This window comes from Micromys minutus, assembly GCF_963924665.1.
Source record: "Micromys minutus genome assembly, chromosome: 29".
Classification (NCBI taxonomy): Eukaryota; Metazoa; Chordata; class Mammalia; order Rodentia; family Muridae; genus Micromys; species Micromys minutus.
Genome location: NC_137964.1, coordinates 15081640 through 15106876, shown reverse-complemented (window position 1 = coordinate 15106876; position 25237 = coordinate 15081640). Strand labels below are relative to the sequence as shown.

Sequence of the window (25237 nt, the reverse complement as noted above, 5' to 3'; positions counted from 1 at the left end):
TAAAAATTTTTTTTAAAGCGAAGAAAAACCTAAAATATAGATCAACCTCTTTGCCTCATATGTGAGGTTGTGGCATAGGCAGAAATCTGTCCACCTCTCCCTCCACCTGACCCCTGCCTGCAACTCACCATATTTCTTGTTAAACAGGTCTTGGACTTGTTCCCTAAGCGTGTTGGCGATGTCGATCCGCGAGAGTCTGGTGTTGTAATTTTCTGCGAAGTGAATACAATTACGGGCAGAGGCTATTACATTAAAAGGCACTTGGTGACTTTTACAGGAAAATGACTTCCTAATTACAGGGAACTCCTTGTCTGGCAATTAGCAGATCTTTGGAGTGGGTTCCTCAGAGTCCTTCAGAACCAGTCTTCATGAGACGCTGTTTGGATTTCCTGGAAGGACTCACACTGTTGCCACAACAGCATCGAAATGAAATTAAGCTAATTGTTGACATTTGAAAACTAACAAATAATAAATAAGCCCAGAGGTGCAACACAAGGGAGAGGGGGTTAGTGTCCTCAGATATGTGGGAGTTGCAGTGAAGTCCTCCAAGAGTTCACAGAACCAGAGAGCAAGAACTGGAGTGTGCACCCCACCAGGAGCTATTGATTACTTGGTAGTACAGGAGATAGAGCCCAGAGCCTTGCAGATCACACAGAAATACTCTACCACTGAGCCACGCCCCCAGCCCCTCACTGGGGGATTCTAGGCAGGGGCTCTACCACTGTGCCACGCCCCCAGCCCCTCACTGGGGGATTCTAGGCAATTACTCTGTTGCCATTTCCTCAAAGGATGGGGAATATTCTAGGCAAGGGCTCTACTGTTCTGAAGTAGTTTTTATTAAGGACTGCTATGTACCAGCATGTCCCAACTGCATCCTAAGACCAGTCCTGGCCTTAGGAGAGAAAGCATATGGATGGTGGGGGGGAAGAGGAAATGACCTCTGGTGCTTCATATGCACTCCTGGTGACATTCTCAGCCTGCTAAAGGCCTGACCGTAGGAATCTACATAGGGTGAAGAATATACAAATCCCCCCACCCCCATGGAATGTGGGAGGAGTAAGGGGTTGAGGTGACTGGCAACCAGTCCCAGGATGTGGTTCCTATCTCTGTGAGTTCTTCTATCTCCAGCATTGGCCGCTGCTGCCTCTGTGAAGTCCTTAGAAGTATGGAGACCATGAAGGGGTCCCTTGGTGGCAGTCATCCTGAGATTCACAGCAGCGATGCTCACTAGTTCTCCAAGCAGTACAATCATGGTATGTATTAGGTTCTTAGCTGTATCCCTTTAGCAGGGACCTCGGCTGTCCTCTCTCACCAAGGGGTGCCAGGACGGGGCCTTCCCATGCCAGGGGCACACTCCATGGGCTAGCTACAAGCCCTCCTATAGCATTTTCCCATGTTCCGTTGCTGGCCTTCCTGCCCACCTTTCTGGTTCTCCACAGCCACCATCTGCTCCTCCAATTTCAAAGTAGTAAGAACTACATCCCAGGTTATCTGATCACACCCCAAACCCCTGAGACTGTTTTATTTACAGGGAAAAACTTGTTATCAGTTGCGTTCTTAGTTGTGATGTGGCCTAGCCTTAGCACACACCTTTAATCAGGAGAGCTTTCTGCTTGAATATGCTAAACGGAATGAAATAAAGTCAGCCATAAGTCAAGAGGCGGAGCAAGCAACCAGTTGACAGGAGGTGAACACAGGATTGAGAAAAAAAACAAAAAACCACAGAGAGTAAATGGGAATCAGGGAGACTGATAGAGGCACAGGCGGTAAAAGAGATAATCATCTACTTCCTTTTATTTTATGTGCATTAATGCTTTGCCTGTATTTTGTCTGTGTGAGGGTCTCAGATCCCCTAGAACTGGAGTTACAGGCAGTTGTGAGCTGCCATGTGGGTGCTGGGAACTGAACCCAGGTCCTCTGGAAGAGCAGTCTCTCAACCACTGAGCCATCTCTCTAAAGCTGGGTGCTTTCTCTGCCTCTCACAGCTAGCAGGCCCTGTATCTGGCTCCCAGGTCTCCATTGGTAAAATCCAATAATTGAGCAGAGTCGGGCTGATGAACGACTATAGAAAGGTAGATGGCCACTGTCAGACAGAAAAGACAGTGCTGGAGTCCTGTGTCTGGCTGTCCCCCGACTGTAACTCAGAGACACCAGGCTACCGTCGGGTACCTGAAGCCCATGGGTGGGGTCCAGCCTCTTTCCACTCCGTCTTCCCTCCCCGTCTACAGCTACACAAGGTCACGACTCTGGAATGCCTAAACTTATATGGGCCTAAAACTTACCTTGAAGGCCCTGTCTCTTCGGGGTCTCGTCCACAAGACGGTCCCAGGAGTCCCTCTCTGGGGGTGGGGTGGGGAGAGAAGGCAGGTGAGGAGGGAGCACCTGGGGTCCCAGGTGGCATCGAGGGGGCAAACCCGACAGGGGCAGTGGGGAAATGCCTAGGGTAGGGGATAGGACAGGGGCATCAGGAGGGGTATGGCAGAGACTTGATGCCCTCCCACACCCACCTGTGTCTACCCCATACCCAGGTACCTTGAGTGTCCATAACAGGTTCTTTGACACCGTCAGTGAGCAGTTCGGGTCTAGAAAACATAACCAGTACCATTAGTGAGGTTTCTCCAAGCACCCCAGGCCTGTGTCGCCAGCATCTCTGGGCCTCAGTGTACAGACACATCTGTGCAATAGGCTTTCCTATTCCTGACCAACACAAAATTAAGGTCTTTACCAGTCTGAATGAGCTATCCTGAAGATGGGAGCTGTCAATAGCTCTGAGCCCCGAGAATTTCTCCAAATCCTGGGCTGGCTGGTGCCCTGGTTTGGACTTCATCCAATCCCTACTGCCCAGCATCGGAACACACAACATGTATGTGTGGGTGAGCAATTGTCAAGGAAATGAAGTGTGTGTTTGTTACACACACATGTGGAAAGCTGCCTGTAGAGGTCAAAGGTCAACATCTGGTATCTTAGCAATTTATACAGTTTTCTTTTCTTTTTTAAGATTTATTTTTCTTTTATGTGTATGAGTGCACTGTAGCTGTCTTCAGACACACCAGAAGAGGGCATCAGATCCCATTACAGATGGTTGTGAGCCACCATGTGGCTGCTGGCATTTGAACTCAGGACCTCTGGGAGAGCAGTCAGTGCTCTTAACCGCTGAGCCATCTCTTCAGCCCCCAGTTTTTTTTTTCCCAAGACAGGGTTTTTCTGTATATCCCTAGTTGACCTGGAACTTACTCTGTAGACCAGGCTGGCCCCTCTCTGCCTCTCAAGTACACCACCACTGCCCGGCCACTTTCTTTTGTAGGTTTTTATTTTTTTAATTATGTGTATGCGTGTGACTGTGTGTGTGGGGGGGGGGGGGGGAGTGAGAGTGTGTGTAGTGCCTGCAGAAGCCAGATCAGGGCGCTGGAACCACTGGAGTTGAAGTTACAGGTGGTTCTGAGAGGCCTGACCATGAGAACCAAACTCAGGACCTCTTAACTGAGGTCAAGAACAGCAAGCATTAACCACTGAGCCATCTCCGGCCCCTTCACTGCATGTTTTTAGACAGGGTCTCTCCCTCAACCTGGAGCCTGTATATTGGCCACACTGATAGGCCAACAAACCAAGGGATCCTCTGAGCTCTGCTTAACCAGCACTGGGGGTCACTGGTATTGTGACTTTGCGCACAGAAATTTGAACTCAGCTCCCCAGGCCTGTGCTTTACTGACCGAGCCACCTCTAAAGCATCTTTCCGGTGTTGTTTTTGTTGCTGAGATGAGATACTGTGATGCTGTTCAAAACTTAACACCAGTAGCTCTCAACCTGTGGGCTGCAATGTCCAGGGGAGGGGTGGTGTCCCTTAGAACATTGGAAAACACAGATATCCACCTTCCAATTCCTAACAGTAGCAAAGTTACAGTTACAAAGTAGCAATGAAGATAATGTTATGGCTTGGGGTCACCAAGCCAGAAGAGGGCATCAGATCTCATTACAGATGACTGTGAGCCACCATGTGGTTGCTGGGAACTGAACTCAGGACCTCTGGAAGCGCAGTCAGTGTTCTTAACCACTGAGCCATCGCTCCAGCCCGAGGCAGTGGTTCTCAACCTTCCTAATGCTGTGACCCTTTAATGCAGTTCCTCATGCTGTGCTGACCTCTACCCATAACATTATTTTTGCTGCTACTTCATAACTGTAATTTTGCTACTGTTATAAATCTTAATGTAAATATCTGTGCTTTCCCATGGTCTTAGGCAACTCCTGTGAAAAGTCTTTTGGAACCCCCACCCCCTCCCTCACCACTCCTAACCCCACTGGGGTCGTTACCCACAGGTTGAGAACCACTAATCCAAAGCACAAAACTCTGGTCCATCGAGCTCAGTGGGAAAGGCCTTTACCAGTGGAGACACCTCCCGGGCCCCACCCTCAAACCTATACTCTTGAAATTGTTGTTTTGTTTTGAGGTGGGGGTCTCACTATGTGTCCTTGGCTAGCCTAGAACAACCAGCCCAGACCTTACCTCTTGATGACAAACTGGATGCTGTTGCTAGCTTCCAGAATCTTCCGTAGCTTGGCAATCCCAAAGCAGTTGGGTCTTCGAAGAGAGATGCCTTCAGGCAGTCCTAGAACAAACAGCTCCTCCGGGTGCATCAGGAACTTGGAGTAGGGCACCTTGACCGGCTCGGAGGTACCGATGGCTTTGGCTGTAAATACATGACTGCCATAGGGCGACCTGGAACCCCAATCCCTGCCCCCATCTCTCCGTGCAAGCTGCAGGTGGCAGGGCTTTAGAGCTGAATCCTATACACTTGCCCGAGGAGGGGGAAAAAGTACATCTAGTTGACAGGCAGAATAAAAGTCCTGATTTGTCGGGGAGGCATACAGCCCAGGAATGTGAACCCCAAAGCCATTCTTCACCCATGCCTTCATAGCATAGAAACTAGAGTGTTGCTGGGATGTGACTCTGCTCTTCCCCCACTGCCTTCAAAACCCCTAAACCTTCACACAGCCCCATGGCAGGCCAGATCTAGGAGGAGCCATGTCTGAGGCTCTCTGCCCCGCCAAGTAGCCTGGTGCCTTGAGCTAGCTTAATCATGGCTGTAGCAAACGTCATACTTTCTCAATTATAGAACGGGTCTTAGGGGACAAGGGCCCTGTGAGGAAGGGATGAAAGAGTGTGTGAGAAGTCAACACCTGGCAAACTCAAGGAGCCAAAGAGAGCAGGCTGCTAATCTCTCCCTCTTTCCCAGACTCTTGTTTTATTGTAGGGTTGGGGATGGAATCCAGGGCATTATATGTGCCAAACAATCACTTTACATCTGAGCCACACTCCAGCCTCTCACTCGGGGATTCCAGGCAGGGGCTCTACCACTGAGCCACGCCCCCAGTCCTTCACTGGGGGATTCTAGGCAGGGGCTCTACCACTGAGCCACGCCCCCAGCCCCTCACTGGAGGATTCTAGGGCAGGGGTTCTACCACTGAGCGACGCCCCCAGCCCCTCACTGGAGGATTCTAGGGCAGGGGTTCTACCACTGAGCCACGCCCCCAGCCCCTCACTGGGGGATTCTAGACAGCTTTACCACTGAGCTACATCTCTACCACTCATGAGGAGATTATACTCATGAGAAGATTATATGTATGGGCTCTCTGGTAGATTCTAAGAAAACACTGTACCAGAGTCGCACCCCCACTTTCCAGAGAAAATTGTTTCTTGCTGTGCATTTCCAGGACGGCCTGTAGCTGTCCATGAGGCCTGTGGCTGAGGCGGACTGGAAGCACATGAGCCAGGGAATGATCTGGAGGGAGAGTGTGTGGACCCACCGGAGATTCTCCACCAGAGGCTGTTGCCATGGGTGAACTATATGGACTGGTGACTTAAGTGTTCCCGTCCTGAAGGTGGCTCCCAGCTCTGTCTCTGTCCTAGAGGCCCGGCCCTTTCCGTACTCACCATATTTTGTGTTGAACAGCATTTCCACCTGCTTCCGTAGAGGCCGGATCACATCCCCAGGGCTCTCTGGAAGGCAAAGGCGGGATGCTTGAGTTTCCTGAGTCCAGAAACTTGGTGTTTAACTTACACCCCAGCTCTGGACGCATCAGACATGACTTTGTGATGAGACTTTGGAACGGAACAAGGAAAAAGGCAGTCCTACCCACGCCTGTACTTTCTGGATTTTGCAGTCAGTGGGTACAAAGCAAGCCTGTAATTTGCACATATGGCCACCAGGGGGCAGTAAGCACTTCCTAATTACAGGTATCTGACCTACATCAAGCTGGATTCTACAAAGTGACATTCCTCTGGACAAGAGGCTGTTTTAGGGGTCTGGAGAGATGGTTCCGTGGTTAAGAGCCCTGACTGCTCTTCCAGAAGTCCTGAGTTCAAATCCCAGCAACCACATGGTGGCTCATAACAATCTGTAATGAGTCCAATGTCCTCTTCTGGTGTGTCTGAGGCCAGCTATAGATAATAAATAAGATATAAATATAGATAATAAATAAGTAAATCTGTTTTATTCTGGGGGCTAGAATAAATCACATGCTAGTGATAAACAGGATTATACTTTTACCATCTACCCTATCTTTTGCTCAGCAGGAAGAAGAGAAGCAGTTCTTCTTAGAATATCTTCTATACAGAAAGCCAGTTTTATATATTGAAGCCTAATATCTTACTCAGAAAGATGAGAAGCCCAACTCAGCTTAGAGTCCTTCATGGAATACAGCTAGATATGTGTATGTAAGCCCAGGTACAACCTTATTCTAACCAATGCCGGCCATTCCTAACACAGTCTAGAACTTTCTTCCCCTGGTACGGCTCACACGGGGCTCCCAACCCAAACAGTCTGGGTGTTGTAGAGAGGACGGTGTAGGTGGAGAGATTCTCATAGGGTGAACAGGGAGAGGGAAATATGAGAGACAGGCGGGGCCTCACCTTCTGCCGGCCTCTCTTCTTGCCACGGTTCCTCACTGGGGCCTTTGTCTGTGAGAAAACAGAATGTGAAGAAACAGGGAGCTAAACAGGGAGCCCAGAGAGCTCAAGGAGAGGAGTAAAAACCAGGCTAAAGAGCCTCAATTTTGAGGCTGAGGAGATTGTCCCCAGATGGGATCCGGACACACATACGCCATTCAAATAGAAACTTAGAATCATCCTCTACGGACCCCTGCCGGGACTGGATCCAGACACCACTGTATTCGGGAGAATAAGAACAGGGTCCGCTCTCCGGGTGTGACTTAAAAAGGTGACACACCAGGATCCAGTGGGGGGAGGCCCACACCTGTGATCCTCAGAATTCGGCGTCTGAGGTTGGAGGCTTCTGAGTTTGAGGCCAGCCTGAGGTACACAGTGAGACTATGTCTAACGAAAAAAGAAAGCCGAGACTCTGGAGCACACAGCGCACGTGGCCTAACCTGCACTGGGCCTTGGGTTCCACTCATAGCACCAAAAAATAAGTAAATCGAAATAAAAAACAAACAAACATTAAAGACAGGAACACACTCCTGTATAATTACAGTAAAAAGGCTGTGCATTGTGGCATAATCCCACACAGGAAGGCTAAGGCAGGAGGACTCTGGATCGCGGGACAGTCTGGTCTATGTAGCAAGAACCAGTCTCAAAATCCATGCCGACGCACACAGGCTGTGATGCTTGGCTTTACCTGCCGACTCGACACAAAACGTGCTTTCCCCACGCAGGGCCATCTCTCCGGCCTCCACTCTTTGGTAGTTTGACTCACTAGGGGTTAGACAGCCTCAGGAAGGATTCCATTAAATCTAACTGGCCTGTGGGCATGTCTGTGGAGGGCAGTATTGACTATGTTAATCAAACATGGGTGGGGAGAGCCAGACTGGAAGGGCGTGGTCACATGCCCTGGGTCTGGGTCCTCAACTGTAAAACAGAGAGCATGAGCATTAAGCTTGCGTCCCTTCTCTGTGCTCGTGACCACAGATGTGCCTGATACCGCTGCTAGAAGCTTCCAGACTTACTCCCCTGCCACAATGGGCAGTCAAATAAACCCTTCCCTCCTCCACACTGCCTTTTATCAATATATTTGATCATACAAAAGAAATGAAACAAGTATACTAGTCATCCCAGCAACCTGGGGGGCTGAGACAAGACAATGACACGTTTGAGGCCAGTTCAGACACACACACACACACACACACACACACACACACACACACACACACGGCTGGGGATGCAGCTCAACTGGAGAGCGCTTGCCTGGGATGTGTAAGGTTTGGTACATAGCCCACCTTTAGGTTATCTGTCTCAGATCAAGTAAGACAGGACTTTCCTGGGGCTGGGAGATGGCTAAGTGATTAAGAGCAATCACTGCTTTACCGGAAGAGCGGAGTTCGGTTTCCAGCACGTCTATCAGTGGGTTCGGAATCGTTTGTAGCTCCTGCTCCAGAGAATCCGACATTCTCATCTGAAACAACTCTCCAGCCCGCATTATTTTGAGACAAGGCTCTCAGATACCTCTGGCTGGTCTGGAATTCCTTATGACCAAAGCTGATTTATTAATCCTCTTCATCTCTCCCCCCTCCCAGGTGCTGGGATTATAAGGCGTGTGGTACCACACCCAGTGTATGTGGTGCTGGGGATGGAACCCAGGGCTTCAGACACGCTCAGGCAAGCAACCAACCAACCGTGCCACATTTCTAGCACATTTGAAAAAGAAGTTTCCACTGAATTTATTTGATTTGTTTACGTGTATGTATGAGGAGGGTACACAGAGGTCACAGTGGTCATGTGGTGGTCACAGGACAACTGTCAGGTGGCCATCTCTCGTTATACCGTGGGAGTCTGAGGGACTAAACTAAGGTCTTCCAGCTTGGGTGACAAAGGCTTTCACTGCTTTTACTGCAAGTGTTGCGATAAATGTTCCGTGATGTTTGGCTTGTTCGGAGAGTTACATTCATGTTCAGCTTCAACACTCTGTGATGCTAGGCATGGAACCCAGCCCCTCAAACATGCTACGCTAGTGGTCTGCTAGTGCCCTTCAGCCTCTAACACAGGAACTAACGTGAAGACTAAGGAGGGCCCATCAGCAACAGCGACTCCACCCCTGCCCCTCCTTTTTGTTGTTGAGACTTGTAGCCCTGGCTACCTGGCTATCCTGGAATTCACTCTGTAGACCAGACTGGACTCAAACACCTCAAGATCTGCCTGTCTCTGCCTCCTGAGTGCTGGGATTAAAGGTGTGTGCTACCACTGCCTAGCTCCCCAAATCAAGTGCTCCCCAAATCACACACATGGATGGTCCCACACACCCCACGTGTGTTTGTCCAACAAAGGTAAGGGCTTCCTGATCCACCTGTCCCTCCCTGTGGCTCCCCAGGGTGGTAGGTTCCCAGTATGGCCAGCCCCAGCCCACCTCTTACCAGCCGGCATTTCCATCCCATAACCGGAATCCTCTGAGGGCAGATGCCCAGGTAGCGAGTCGGTCATCTCCTCAGAGGTAGGTGAAGGATCTAAAAGGAAACTCTGAATGATGAAGGCGAATTTTATATGTCCCACCCATCATGGTCCCTTAGAGGTCCCAATGGGCCAGCCAAGCAGGTGTACAGATAGAGATTCTAAAAGATATCGGTGCAGTCAGAGGTGGTACAGCCTGGGACCTGATGGCTTGGGTTCTCAGGAAGATGAAGTAGCAGGACTAAAAACTTTAGGGTGTCCCTGGGCTACAGAGTAGGTTCAGAGAGTTGATAGCCTATCAGGATTTGAGATCCTATCTCAAAATAAAAAGGGAAAAGGGGGCGTGGCTCAATGGTAGAGCCCCTGCCTAGAATCCCCCAGTGAGGGGCTGGGGGTGTGGCTCAGTGGTAGAGCTCCTGCCTAGAATCCCCCAGTGAGGGGCTGGGGGTGTGGCTCTGTGGCAGAGCCCCTGCCCTAGAATTCCCCAGTGAGGGGCTGGGGGCGTGGCTAAGTGGTAGAGCCCCTGTCTAGAATCCCCCAGTGAGGGGCTGGGGGCGTGGCTCAGTGGTAGAGCCCCTGTCTACAATCCCCCAGTGAGGGGTTGGGGGTGTGGCTCAGTGGCAGAGCACTTGTCCTGAGGGTGTAGGCACCAGGCAGCAGGGCAACACACTTCTGCCAACATGTCCGTCCACAAACAGCAATACCAACCGTCCTTTGATACAGTCTCTTACCTGAGACGGTAACCTGAATAATGTCCAGTTCCTCTGGCTCAATTTTGATGGGCCTCAACATTCCTATCTCTCCTGAGGTTCCTGCAAAGAGAACAAGAAGGACCCAGGCAGGCAAGGTTATGAACATGCCCTACGCAGAGGCAAGACTTTCTAGAACATTCCCACACCTGAGAATTGACATTGAACAACTAGGAAAAGTCATTGGACCCTTGGCTTCTGCCCAGACCAAGAAGGGCTAGATATGGACAAACTCAAGCCAAGCCAGGCTCCTCTACTTCAAAGAGTTTACAGGTTCGTGGGGTGAAGATGAGGTGCTTATCTGCAGACCCAGGGCAGGCAGTAGTGATGCCAGAATTCAGTTGCTACTCTCCTCCCCTCCCCTCCTTTCCCCTTCCCTCCCCTCCCCGAGAGTTCCCAGCATGCTCTGCTGCATGCAGTATGAGGGCATGGCCATGAGGAGAGCGCTATCCCAATTATTATTATGAGTTCACAGCCTGGGCTGGTTTCTGCCTGGTTGTCAGTTGGGGACCGGGGACCACCCTCCCCGTTCTGTGGCCACAGAACATACCCACAGGAGCCCCGCTGCTCCTCACCTGGCCCACAGTCTTCGGAGACGCTGCTCATGTCTGACCTGAGAGGAAGGTGCAGAAACGACCCTGTGTTGACATTGTCCTGAGCCACTCTGCCCAGTACAGCTCTGTCCACATTTCAAAAACCATCCCCCACAAATCTGAGTGTTGCAGACCCCAGTCATGACCTCAGGACCCAGACAGACACAGGAGGTCTGCCTTGAGTTTAAGAGATTCTGTCTCAGAAAACCAAACAAATGGGGCTAGAGAGGTGGCTCAGCGGGTAAAGGCATGCAGCTCTTGCAGAGGAACCAAAACCGAGTACAGTTCTTAGCTCCCACACGGTGGGCTCACAGCATCTCTAACTCGAGCTCTGGTGTGTCCAATGCCCTCTTTTGGTGTCCTTGGGCATCTCTACTCAGAATGTATATACGCACACCACGCACACACACGCATATACACGTAGAATAAAAATGATCTTAAACCAGGCATGATGGCTCACACCTTTAATCCCAACACTCGAGAGGCCAAGGCTGGTAGAGCTTTGTGATCCAGAGATCATAGCCAGAGCTACATACATAGCAAGTTCCAGGACAGCCAGAGCGATATATTGAGAACAGCCTCAAAACAAAAACAAACAAAACCAACAACAACCACAACCCATTAAAAATAAGTAAGAACACCATGCATCCTGGACCCTATGCTTTCACAGAATGGGGATTCCCTACTCTACATCAGCATCCGGCACCAGCTCCCCAAGGCCCTGGCTCCTGGTTCCTCCGGCCATGTTGTCACTCTCTCCTCCATCTTCTCAGCCAGCATTGCCCTAAAGCTCACGGCCTGGCCTGGGGAGTTTGGGAGTCTTCAGGCTTAGGAAAGTAGCTGGATGGTATTTAGGGCGGGATTAGACTGTAGAAATTCTGTAAGCAAGACCTGGGCCTTTGGCATTGTAAAATAAAGGACTGCTCTCATTTGAAAAACAAGAATGGAGGTGGAATCCACAGGTTTGTCCATACTAGGTGGGTGCTTTATCATCAAGCCACACCCCCAGCCCCTCACTGGGGGATTCTAGGCAGGGGCTCTACCACTGAGCCACGCCCCCAGCCCCTCACTGGGGGATTCTAGGCAGGGGCTCTACCACTGAGCCACACCCCCAGCCCCTCACTGGGGGATTCTAGGCAGGGGCTCTACCACGGAGCCACGCCCCCAGCCCCTCACTGGGGGATTCTAGGCAGGAGCTCTCCTGCTGAACCACACCTGCAATCTACATGGCCAGATATCCTCCCCCTCAGTTCACAGCCTGGGTTGGGGATTAGGGTTAGTGACTTGGCTGTGGGTTGCACACAGGGACAAGCAGTGTGAGGAACCAAGGAAGGTCCCCAAGATAATTGACACCTGAAACACCTAGTCCTCCATGTTCTCTTGCCTGACTTTGTCCCTCATAGCCTGGAAGACATATTATTTGGAGTCTTTGTGTAGAAACCAAGTGCCCGCGTGAGGTGATGGGGACCAGCCAGGCCTCAGCCCTTCCTATGCTGTGCAGAAGAACAGAGGCCTAACCCAGAGCAGAGGACTCTTACCAAGCTCTCCCAGCCAGGTCCAACATGCTGTCCCGACAGACTTCTGTGGAAGTGTCTTCTGGTGGGCTAGCTGGCTCCAGCTTCATGGGGTCTTTGGTAAATTTGTTCCCTGTGGGAAGAATTGGGCTTAAAATGATGGCTCTTTAGCCAGATGTGGTGGCTCATAACTGCAATCCCAATATTTAGGAGCCTGAGGTTGGAGGATTGCCGTTGAGTTTGGAGCTAGCCTGGGCTACAACAGTCAAGACCTAGCTGTGAACCCCTAAAGAGGGGGTTTCTCAGAGTATTCCTGAGAGGGTGGGGTGTGAATTTCGTCTCTTCTTTGGGGCTGTGCCAGCCACAGCCAGGCATCCATCTGTCTCTACCCTGCCCTTATTCTGGAAGGATGGCTGCCCTCTCCCAAGACATGGTAATGTAAGAGCCTCAGGAGAAGGGCCACACCCTCACCAGGTTTGTCCCATAGGGTCATTTTCTTGTTTAATAAGACCAAAACTAGCAGCTATCACCTTTAAAGACAAACAAACAAAACAGGGTTTCTCTGGGTAGCCCCAGCTGTCCTGGAACTTGTTCTGTGGACCAGGCTGGTCTCAAATTCAGTGATCCTCTTGCCTCTGCCTCCCAAGTGCTAAGGTTAAAGGCGTTTGTCACCAGTGCCAGCTACCTAGCTCCTTTGATCATCTCCATGTTACAGATGGGGAAACTGAGGCCTACAGACAATGCCCAAGGCTAGAAAGCCGTCAGGTAGCAGGGATCTTAATGGGGCTCAGGCTCAGGTGCATCCTGCCCCAAGGATCTGTGCAGCTTCTGGAAGCTGAGGGACAACCTCTATCTTCCCTCTACAAGGTGAGACCTACTGTCATGGCGGAGGCTTTGGAACCACAGGGAGAAGCCAGAGCCTCACTTCTCTGTGGGAGTGGGATCAGACCGTGAATGCAAGGTGAACACGGCACAGATGCCTGCAATCTCAGGAAACCTGAATGTGGAGCCCCACCCTCCATGGGAAGAGATGAGGTGATCTTCGCTCACAACCGAGATTGGGGGGCAATGACACAACCAGTGAGCAATCTGTCTCCCAAAAGAATAACGTAGAGTGACTGTGGCCCAATGTTGATGTCTGGCCTTCACAGGGACACACACACAGAGGCACTTGCACGCGCACACACATAAGGTCACACACATAAGCACATTCACACACATATTCGCGCACACACACACAAGGACAAATATACACAAGGGTACATGCATACACACGGGCTCATTCACACACATTCACACAGTCACACACAAAGGCACACACATACACACACACATAGGCATACACAAACAGAGGCACTTGCATGGGTACACACACAAGGGCACATACATGCACACACACACGGACAAACATACTCAAGGGCACACACACATGTGCATGCACACACATGGGCTCATTCACACAATTACAAGGGCACAAATACACACACACACCAATATAAACGAAAAAAACGCAGGTAGTTTTGAAAGGAACCTGGCTGTGGGTTTAGCCATTGGTATCGCTGTTGTTTCCAAGGCAACTCTAAATAAATTCTGGAGAGTTCCAGATTATCAGCCATCGGGATCCCAGAGACCACAAAAAAGCCCAAGATGTAGAAGAGGACTCAAGGTAAGGTGACCAACCCCAGAACACACCTGCCAGTACCCACTTACCTGTGAAAATGCGCTCATCGAACATCCTGGGAAGAAAGGAGAGAGAGTATGAGAAAGGTGTAGGCTGGTCCCTTCAGAGATGCCACAGGTGCCACCTCCTAGAGCCTCGGACTAGGGGACGGGGGCTGACCTCCCATGTGGGCAAGAGTTAGGGAGAGATGGATCATCTTGCCAACCTGACTCAGAATTGCCACGGAAAAAGACCCCCAGACAAACATGAAGGGGTTTCTAGATCAGGTTGATCGCAGAGGGAATATCTACCCTAAATGTGGGTGGAATATCCCATGTGCTGGGTCCCCGGGCCAAATGCAAGGAAGACAGTGGAGTGTGAGTGTTCATCTCCTGACCAGAAATACACTGTGACCTGCCACCCACACTTCTGCTGCCCACCTTCCCGCCGCGACGGACTGCACCTTCAAACTATGAACCCGAGCGAGCCTTCCCTCCCTAAGTGGCCTGTGTCCAGGGTTCTGTTACAGCAACAAGGAAATGTAACTATTACAAAGGGAACCTGGAATCTCAGAATGTGTTTCTGCTTAGCCAGGATAGCATGGCCCATGACCTGTCTGGGTCATCATGCCAACAAGGGGCTGGATCTCAACCCTCTTTTGCTGCAGAGGACAATTCAAGCTCCTGTCCTGCTACTACCCCGGCCACGAAAGACCCGTACAGGTTTTCTGGTGTTCGTTTTGCTTGTTTTTGAGATAGGGTCTCATGGAGCCCAGGCTGACCTTGAACTCCCTAGGTATCCAAGGATGACCTTTGATTCCTGATTCCCCCCCCCCCCCCCGCCCACTCTCACCACCTGCTGGAATTACAGGCCCGTAACACTATGCCTGGATTTTGTGGTGCTGGGGATGGAATCCTGGGCTTAACGGAGGCCAGGGAGGTGCTCTACCCACTGAACCACACCACCACCCCATAACTGCTCATTAAGCCTCTCTAAGGGCCAGGCTCAGCAAAAAGCAACTCAGAGCCACTGGACAGGTCAGAGTCATGGAAGCTGACTGAGGGCTCCTTCAGGGGCATTCTCAGAAGGTCCCAAGCAAGGGCAGACTCTAGGGCATCATATAGACATCTAGAAGCAAGGGGCCCTTGTTGTGATGTTTGCTCAACCACACAGGCTTCTACCTCATGGGATCCATGGAGACCTTGAACCCTGTCACAGGGTCAGGTCACTAATGGACTGACTGCAGGGGAAGAAGCCCAGGGGGTGGCTCATGGTCCAAAACATCCAAAGCCAAAGCCAAGAATGACAGGTAAGGAGGCACTCACCGGAAACCCTAGGCTTTGGGACGCTGAGGCGGGAGGACCTGAAGGGCCAGCCATGAGCTATGTATTGAAACCTTGTCTCAAAACCTAACAACAATAGCTTTGTTTTATCTCTTTTTTCTGGTTTTTCGAGACAGGGTTTCTCTTTGTTGCACTGGTTGGTCTTGAACTCAAAGACCCACCCGCATCTGCCTCCCAAGGGCTGGGATCAAAGGTGTGCGCCGGCACGGCCTTACGGTTTAACACTTATTACTGACATAAATACAGAAAAGATTATTTCAAATAAAAAAAGGGGGAGTCCAGGGGTGGGAGGTGAGATTGTGTGTGTGTGTGTGTGTGTGTGTGTGTGCCGGTTAGTTTAAGGATCCACGTGACACAGAGTAGAGTCACCCGAACAGCATTCATTCCTCCGTGGTTTCTGCTGAGCTGCAGCCCTGCTTTCCCTCAGCGATGGACAGCGACCCGGAAGCGGAAATAAACCCTTTGCCTTCCCCAAAGCTGCCTCCTTCTGGGCATAGTGTGTATCACAGTGGCGACAGGATTAAACTAGGAATGGGGTGAGTGTGTAACTGGGGTGTGTGTGCGTGCGTGCACGTGTATCTGCATGTGTGTGTGTGTGTATGTGGCGTGCACACGTGCATGCGTGCATACATGTGCGTGCATGCGTGCGTGAATGGTTGCTCACACATACTCGCATGCGTGCATGTGTGTGAGAGAGAGATAGGCAGACAGACAGAGACACCACTAAGGTCAGAGTGCCTGATCTGAATGTGTGGAAATGTCACAAAACAAATCATTTTAACCGACCAGTCTGACTTAACTCCGGAGCGCAGGAGTGCAGACCTGTAATTCCAGCACTTGGATGGTGGAAAAGGAAGGATCAGAAATCCAAGGTCATCCTGGGCTGCACACTGAGCTCACAGTACACAGACCGAGTCTTTAAAACAGAACAAAACAAACAGAAAACAAAACCAAAAAAAAAGCCCCCAAAACCAAAAAGCCAGAGGTGGTGTGGCACACCTTTGATCCCAGCACAAGGGAGATAGAGCCTGGCATGTGTATTAAGTTCCAGAACAACAGAGCAAACCTTGTTTCCAAAACAAGCAAACAAAAGAAATAAAATGAAACCAAAAAAGGCCAGTAAGGGTAGACTAAGTTGGGTGTCTAGATTAAGCTCAGGACATGAAGCCTGAATGTCACTTCCTGTTCTTCTGACAGACCAGGGCTTTCCTGCTCTTCCTGGAACTCTGGGAGCTCACACATCTGGATACCACAAGGCCTGACGCAGCCAGAGAGCAATGCTGGTGGGACCTAGCTTCCTGTCTAGGGGCCCTGCTTCCCCTCTCAGCCCCACCCACTGACCCAGCAGCTACAGAATTAACAAGGCCACCATTCGGGGGTGGGGGGTAGAGTCAGACCAGAAAGGGTTTCATATCATTTTCGGAGCTGTTGTGGGGGCAGGGAGAAAAAAACCAAACGCCCTCATAGGTGCCCAGGCTGGAGGGCACACTTCATGGACTTAGGGTCCCAAAGCAAAGTCCTGGGTTCTAGAATCATCTTCTCTTTTTGCTTTTGTGGTTCTGAGGATGAAAAAAATCCAGTGCTTCACTTTTGTTAGACAACAACTGCTCTACCATTGAGCCACGCCCCCAGCCCCTCACTGAAGGATTCTAGGCAGGGGCTCTACCGCTGAGCCACACCCCCAGCCCCTCACTGGGGGATTCTAGGCAGGGGCTCTACCGCTGAGCCACACCCCCAGCCCCTCACTGGGGAATTCTAGGCAGCTTTTCTTTTATAGAAGGGAACCAATTCATACCTCTTGATAATAAAGTGAATGCTGTGTCGCTCCTCCAGAATCCTCTTCAGCTTGGGCACTCCATAAGTACAGGGCCGCTTGAAGGGGATCTTGTCTGGGATACCCACAATTTCCACAGCCTCGGGGTCACAGGCAATCTTCCTATAGGGCACAGGGACCATGTGGTCCAGGCCCAGAGCTTCCGCTGGAAGGGCAAGAACAAGGATGAATGTAAGGGACAATCTCAGGATATGGTGTCGGCCATAGTTCATTTAACACTGTGTTGGCTGTTCGTTCAACTCTTTAAGACAAAGTCTTAAACTATATCGTCCTGGCTGACTCAGAACTCACTATGTAGACCAGGTTAGCCTCAAACTCAGAGACCTGCCTTGCTTCCCAAATGCAGGCATTAAAGAACAGTGCCACCTCATCCACTGTCCCTCGCCCTCCCCTCACCACAGGGTTTCTTTGTGTATCCCTGGTTGTCTTGGAAGTCACTCTGTATACAAGGCTGGCCTCATACTTAGAGATCCACCTGCCTTACGAGTGCTAGGTTTAAAGGTATATGCCCCCATAGTCTGGCCTAGCATCCTTTCAAACATTTTTTCCCCCAAGTTTACTATTTAATTGTTGGGAGTCATTGCTAAGGGCAACGGCCTGAGCGTGGAGGTCAGGAGACAACTTGCAAGAGTCGGTTCTCTCCTTCCATCACGTGGGTCCAGGGCATAAGGCTTGGCTGCAAGCACCTTTACCAACTGAGCCGTCTCACTGCCCCTCCTGTATCTCTTTGACCTGTTCCCCTGGTCGGCATTAAATTCACAGCAATCCTCCTGGCTCAGGCTTCCAAGCGCTTGGCTTACAGACCAGGTACATTGTCATGCCAAGCTCCACATATTGCTTGCTTTCTTTGGGCAAGCTAGTCCTTGCTCGGGGCTTTTTCTGGTCTTCCTCAGGGCGGGGCTGCGTGTTGCAGCCCAGAGCTGCCCTTCAGCCACTCACTGGCCAAGTCAGGGCTGAGCACAAGAGTCCAGGCTGCTTTCCGGAACAGCTTATTGTTTTCCTTTCCACGTGTCCCAGGTCTGTCTGCTGCCAGCTCTACACTGTGAAGTCACACTTAGCTCGTTGTCAAATGAAACCCTAGAAATCTCAACAGCTGTCAAGTCGTCCTCCCCTCCCCCACCTCCTGTCTGAGGAGCCACCGTCCCTGCCTTCAGGGTTTGGGCAACAGCTTTGTGGAGTTCATGTGAACACATGGCCATTCAGGGACAGCCTCAAAAAACTTTTTGTTCTGATATTAAGGTGACAGGGGTAGGGATCTCTTAGGATTCAGGATCCTCCCAAGAGCTGGGATCACAATCGTGCACCACCAGGCCTGGTTTAAATAATGCTGGGGATGGAACCCAGGGCAAGCATTCTACTAAGAGAGCCATTTCTCATCCTTTTTTTTAGCTTTCCTTACAGGGTCTTTTTTTTTAATAGCCCAAGAAGGCCTGGACATCATCCTCAGCCTCTAGAAAAGGTGGGATTCCAAGTGTGAACCACCATGCTGGTGCCTGTCTGTCTGTCTGTCTGTCTCTCTCTGTCCACCATATGCACCCTACCCTGCCACTGACCTATCACAAGCATATATGATATACGGAGCCAGAAAGGTAGCACCAGGGGCTGGAGCTGAAGCCCAGCAGATGTCCCCTCTGACCCAGGCCTCCTTCTTTTGCACATACCCAGAGCTTCTCCACATCACCTCCTTACAGCCCAGGAGGTTCACCTGATTATGTCAGGAGACCCTGTTACAGACAGCTAAGTAGGTCAGCCCCGTTCCTACGCAGGAGGCTCAGCCCACCAGTCCAACCCAGCCAGCAAGGCACCATCTCAGGAAGGCACCCGACTCTCTAGCCTGAGACCTTAGCCTCCTCTAAGGTATCTATGGCTCCGCACCAAGCACTCCTGGACCGTCACGCCAACTGCCGTGGGCAGCCATATCCAGTTCTCACAATTGTACGCACTTGCATGCAAGAGTCCGAAACCTCATGATCTTGCACGTAAATGCCCACAGCTACAAGCACATGCATACAAGCACACACTGCTCTACATATCTGTTGAGGACACAAAAGTCCTCGCACCCACAGATAGCTAGGGAAACCAGGAATGTAAACACACTGGGGCCTCTTTTCAGTGGAGGAGATAAAATACTGTTTTCCTGCCCAGAAGGCAGGGAGTGGATTTTGTTAATGACTGGGTGACCTTTGTCTACAGAGGTCAACCAAATGCCCAGGAATGATTATCCTAAACTCTTCCCTTCCCGACAGCTACCCATCCATAGGAGAGATGTCACATGTACTTTATGGCCTGCTATCGGTCAGAGACCACACTAGATTCTAGGCCTCTCAGCTATGGAACCCACCCTCCAGGTCACATGTACTTTCTAAAGAGTTTCTAGGTAGTCACACTGTAAGCTTTATTGTGCCTCTGGAATTGGACTGATTGGTGTGTTTCTTGCCTGGAGCCCCCTTTGCCTCACAACTGTACCATTTTGCATATGAACCGCCTGGCTCAGACTCCCTGAAATCTACTCCAGGCTGACAAAGTCAATCTGCACTGGATTTTCACTCTCATCTCGTTACAGATTTACCCCATATGTAAGTGCCCACTGCTGTGCCCGTTAGGCATTGGCTGCTGTGGCCCTTGAGCATAAGGTCATCCTCCAGGACGGAGAACCTCATGCCTAACACATCGCGTCTCAAGATCTACGAAGTGAGGCGCTTCGTAGGGGACAAACGCCTAAACAGTTTACAGAACTCAGTTTCTGGCTCATATCCTACCTGTCAATCAGAGCACATGAAAGCAGACAGACAAAGCAGGAAGCCCAGATGGTAGTGAATACCTGGAACTCCTAACACTGGGGAGACTGGAGGCAGGAGGATGGCTATGAATTCAAAGTCAGCCTGGACTATAGAGGAAAAACCTGTCTAAAAAAAAAAAAAAAAAGAAGGAGCCAGGGATATGACTCAGGAAGTGTTTGCCTAGCATTAAAAAGGCCCCGAATTCCATTGGGTAAGGTGGTGCACATCGGAAGAGGACCTCTCAGGAAGTGAAGACAGGACAATCAGAAGCTCAAGGCCACGCTTGGCTACACTAGGAGTTTAAAGGCAGCCTAAGGGAAAATGTGACCCTGTCTCAAAATCAATAAGTAAATACATATCGAAAGAAAGAAAAGGGAAAGAAGAAGGTAGGTAGGTAGATTGGTCATGCATATAAACCAGTATTTGATGTGCTGAGGCAGTTTGTCCTAAATAGTGATTTCAAAGCTAGCCTAGGTTAGGGAGTAAGAACGTGCCTCCAAAAATCCAAAAGAGGAGGAGAGATGGTTTGGTGGGAAGAGTTGCTTTACTACAAAGCCCGACAACCTGAATTAGATCCCTGGAACACATGAGACAAGGAAAGAATGAACTGAAATCTGTTCGTACACTCCAGTGTACACACAGACACATGCAAAATAAATGTAAAACTCTCACCCGCTCAAAACAACAACAACAAAAACCACAAAAAAGACAAGGGCTCTTGATGGTTCAGCAGGAAACAGGCCTTCAGCACCAGGTCTGACGACCTGAGTCCAATCCCTGGTACCCAAATGATGGCTAGAGAGACTCAAGTTCCAAAAGCTGTCCTCTGTCCTGCACATACATGTGATGGACATGCACACACGCATGCACACACACACACACACACACACACACACACTGTCTTAATTTAGTTGGCAAAGTGCTTTGTACTTCAAATTCAGTGTCTTACAAACATACAGATCCAATTTTGATGCCAACAAACAGCATAAAAAAATCCCGGCACTTGAGAGGCTGAGGCAGACAGATCTCTTCAGTTCGGCAGCCTGAACTACAGGGCGAGTTCCAGGACAGTCAGGGCTACACAGAGAAACCCTGTCTCAACAAAACGAAAAGCCAGAAGAGGTACCTTGCACCTGTGACCACCACATTGTCCATATGGGCAGATGGAGCCCCAGGCTCACTGCCAGCCCCACTAACCGACGCAGTGAGTTCCAAGCCCATAAGAGACCCTGTCTCAAAGGATCAGGACAAAGGAGCGGGGACTGTTGCAGGATATTTGATCACACTGTGAATCCCTAGACTGTGCTGTTTACTGGAAAAGCTAAGGCTCATCCTTAGGAAGCATCTTTAATCTCCCTGGCTCGAATACTGACACAACCTTAGTGCACACCTTCAATCCCAAACATGAAGGTAAAGTTAGTTTGTAGAAGGAGGCTCCGGTGTTTGAAAGTGATGTCTAACTGAGTGGCAGACAAAGTGATGGGTCAGAGCAAGATTTGACAGAACAGGATCTGCCCAACTCTCACGAGAACAGAGAGGATAACCAAGAGAGAGCAGAGCAGGAGAGAGGACACTTTTACTGGGACAGGTTGCAGACAGAGAACAAGCTAGACACAGATGAAGACAGAACGAGCCAGAGAGTGAGAAGGAGCCAAAAGGTTAAAACCTTGTCAAAGGCAGTATGAGGCCAGGCAGAGCAATTCGGTCAGAAGCCAGTTTGAATCAGTCAGCTTAGAGAGCAGTTTTGAGCAAGAACAGCTGAGTTGAATCAGCCAGCCAGAGTTCAGAAAGAACAACAAAGGCTGAGCTTCTTCAGCAGGAAGTCTCAGAGGCTGAAAACCTTTTAGGCCTAGATAAGACCGTACGGAGGCTAGAAGCTTCAAGGACTAGGTCTAGGTTAGCAGACGGAGGCAGCAAGCCTCCGAGACGACAATTACATTAGGCGAATAGAAGTTACTTTCACAGGGGACTTCCAGCAAGATGGCTGCACTGGCTAGTTTTATCAACCTGACACAAGCTGGAGTCATTTGGGAAGAGAGACCCTCTGTTAAGAAAACATCCATCTGGCCTATGGAGATGCCTGGGTGCATTTTCCCCATTGATGATTAATGTGTCACACCCGGGTTGTCAGTACCGGGTCCTATAAGAAAGCAAGCTGGGCGAGTCATGAGAGCAAGCCAATAAACAGTGTGCCTCCATGGCTTCTGCTTCAGTTCCTTCAGCAATGGAGGGTGGCTGAGAGGTGTAAGCTGAAATAAAAATACCCTCTCCCCCAGAGTTGCTTTTAGTCATGGGTCACAGCAACAGGAACCTAAGACCATTGTTCAGGCGCTAAAAGTGCTAGGCTTGTCCGTCCATACGTGATATCCGGAACCTACACAGTGGAGGGAGAGAGTTGACTCAGATCACCTATCTAACGACCTCTACTCTTATACTGTGACATGCTCACACACACACACACACACAAATATATTTAATAACACACACACACACGTGTGTGTGTGTGTGTATATATATATGTATGTATGTATGTATGATGTATATTAGTGATCTTTCGTCACATACATCAGAAGAGGGAATCAGATTCGATTACGGATGGTTGTGAGCTACATGTGGTTGCGGGGAATTGAACCCAAGACCTCTGGAAGTGCAGCCAATGCTCTTCACTACTGAGCCATCTCTCCAGCCCTGATCTAGAACTTTTAATGTATCCCTGTCTCACAGTCTCTCCGGCACCATGTAAACTGGATGCGGTGGTGCTCGCCTATAATCCCAGCACTCAGGCGGAGGCAGGAGGATCACAAGTCTCATCTACACAGCAATGTTAATGCTGGCCCATTAACTGCATGGGACTCTGTCTCAGCAACAACACACGTGCAAAAGGTAGATGATGCTTTTAAAAAATGATGCCTGAGGGTCTCCTCTGGCCTCGACACACATGCACATATACCTGCACACTCACGTACAACTATATACACACAAACACACACACGTGCACACACAACAGCAACAGCAGAGAACAACACCGGGAACACTCTAAGCCAACAGACAGCAACGCGTACCCCTGCCCATCTCCCCGTAGGTGACTCAAGGTCTGGGGATCTGCCATTGTTCCACCCCCACAAAGAAATCTGCGAAGGAAATATTGACACAACCGCCCTCTCCCCAGACAGGGGAGAGCCCACGCCGGATGCCATCCACACTGACGCTTGCGCGGGCGCCAGCATATGGCTCACGCTGTTGTGTTGGGGAACATAAGCAACTGACACACATAATGAGATGCTCGCCCGGTGGGCCGCGCCGCCCACTCACCGTATCTGCTGTTAAACAGAATCTGCACGCACTCCCGCAGGGTGTTGATGTCCTCCATTTCCTTGATGAAGGGATCCCACTTCTCTATCAAAACACAGAAGGCCCAGTGAGGACGGGTCCACTAAGACGGGGGGCTGCCTCAGGTCAGAGTCCCCAGCTCCTGCCACTGTCCCTCCAAGAACCTACGGTGCCACTCTAAAGCACCCAGGCCTACCCACTGTCACCTCAGCCCCTGTGAAATTGGGGTGCTCTGTTTCTCCTCTGCTCCCTTACTGGCCTGTGCCCACTTCTGCATCTTCCAAAGAGCCGTGCAGCTGGCCTATCTCTCTCCAGACGACCCTGCCTCAGGACAGAAGCCTGGGAGAGCCACATTTCCTGAGAAAGGAAGGGCTTACTCATCTACATGAGGCCAGACTGGAACTTGAAATCCTCCGGCCTCGGCCCCCTGAGCGCAGGGATGACAGGTCTGTGTCATAATGTCTAGCAGTTTGGCAGATGCTAGTGGAAGAAACTAAGGACCCTGCACATGCGAGAGCCAAGCTCCCAGCCTCACACTGGGGCACTCTTAAACAATACACAACCGTTCAACCACATCCCCGGCCCCCATATACATTTTCCTTTTCCTTTCATGTCAGGGCCTTACTAAATAGCCCAGGTTAGCCTCAAACAAAGGCTTCCTGCCTTAGCTCCATACACGACTCCCCTCTTTTTTTTTTTTTTTTTTTTTTTTGAGACAGAGTCTCACTGTGTAGGTCTGGCTACCCTGTTACTATGTAGCCCAGACTGACCTAGAACTCACAGAAATCCTCCTGCCTCTGCTTCCTGGACACTGGACTAAAAGCATACACCTAGGTTTGTTTGTTTGTTTGTTTGTTTGTTTTTCCCTCCTCCTCTCATGAGGAGGAATATAATTTTTTTCCCCTCTGAGAACTGGCTGGAACATTTTGGATTTCTCATGGATAAAATGGAGCAGTTGTGACAGTGATTTCTGAAGTGAGGTCATGAAGATACAGGCTTCCTCCTTCCTCAGTGGTGGATCACCACCTTTGAGAACACCAGCTGTGAGCCTGGTCAGCTGACCCGAGATAGCCGCTAGCCCAGGTGCTGCAAGAGTGACCTCACACACGGTTCTCCAGCTTCAGCCCAGCTGACACCATGCCTACAAGCTGGTGAGAGACACCACGCCCAAACGACCTCCTCATCTGCTGTGATCATCAGTCCTGCTGGTCGACCTGACAGGACTCAGGACCATGAAAACCAGCCACTAAGTGTGTCTGTGAGGGAGTTTCTAGATAGGGTGCATAGAAATGAGGAGACTCATGTCAACTGTGGGCGGCACCATTCCATAGGCCGTATGGTTATATATATATAACCATATATATATATAGACCTCAGGTTATATATGTGTGTGTGTGTGTGTAGAAATCAGGCTACAAACACTTGCTTTAAGCAGCTGTTTGGAGATATTTGTGACGCCCATGGCTGTCACTCCTTGAGCAAAAACACCGTTCCTTCCTTATCTCAGCAGTGACTGAGGGACCCGTTTTCACAGCAGAAACCACTCAGACCAGGCCCTCACCAAGGGCACCAGCCTACCTGACTTGTCATGGACAATGGAGAAGAGGATGCGCTTGGAAGCATGGACATTCTGAATGAGAGGCCCAGCAGGCCCTGCAGGCGTCTGTCCTAAACAAGGGGGAAAGAGAGGCATACATTTTGGAGAGGCCCCACATACTCCAGAGAAACTAGAACTGAGCCCCACGGTCATGAGGTTCCCGGCCAGACCCCTGACAACAGCTCTCAGCTGCTACGCTGCATGTCAGAACTGGATATCCAGAGGTGGGCGCCATGACAACACAATCTCACCCTCTTAATTACATCTATTCGTTACTGAGATGAGAGGACAGGTTGTGGGAGGCAGTTCCTCTCCTTCTATATAAGGGTCGGGGGAACTAAACTGAGGCCATCAGGCTCGGAGACAAGCGCCTTTAGCTAGGCACACACTTGATCAACCGAGCCACAAACCAGCACCCAAGTCTGAAATGTCTAGTTGAGAGA

The 25237-nt window shown here is 50.3% G+C and overlaps 1 protein-coding gene across 7 annotated transcripts in view; it reads right to left on the bottom strand.

Annotated features, from left to right (window-relative positions):
- Positions 1-25237, bottom strand: part of GTF2IRD1 (GTF2I repeat domain containing 1) — a 91853-nt gene that overhangs the window by 19435 nt on the left and 47181 nt on the right. For all 7 annotated transcript variants that reach the window (XM_080940636.1, XM_080940632.1, XM_080940634.1 and 4 more), the window contains 14 exons: positions 24776-24865; positions 23180-23263; positions 17049-17232; positions 13961-13986; positions 12275-12383; positions 10719-10756; positions 10126-10206; positions 9361-9450; positions 6908-6955; positions 5930-5995; positions 4502-4685; positions 2533-2582; positions 2283-2339; positions 129-212 (listed from right to left, as the gene is read on the bottom strand). In XM_080940636.1, coding sequence (XP_080796762.1) covers positions 129-212; positions 2283-2339; positions 2533-2582; positions 4502-4685; positions 5930-5995; positions 6908-6955; positions 9361-9450; positions 10126-10206; positions 10719-10756; positions 12275-12383; positions 13961-13986; positions 17049-17232; positions 23180-23263; positions 24776-24865 — 1191 coding nt within the window. The remainder of the gene's footprint in view (positions 1-128; positions 213-2282; positions 2340-2532; positions 2583-4501; positions 4686-5929; positions 5996-6907; positions 6956-9360; positions 9451-10125; positions 10207-10718; positions 10757-12274; positions 12384-13960; positions 13987-17048; positions 17233-23179; positions 23264-24775; positions 24866-25237) is intronic.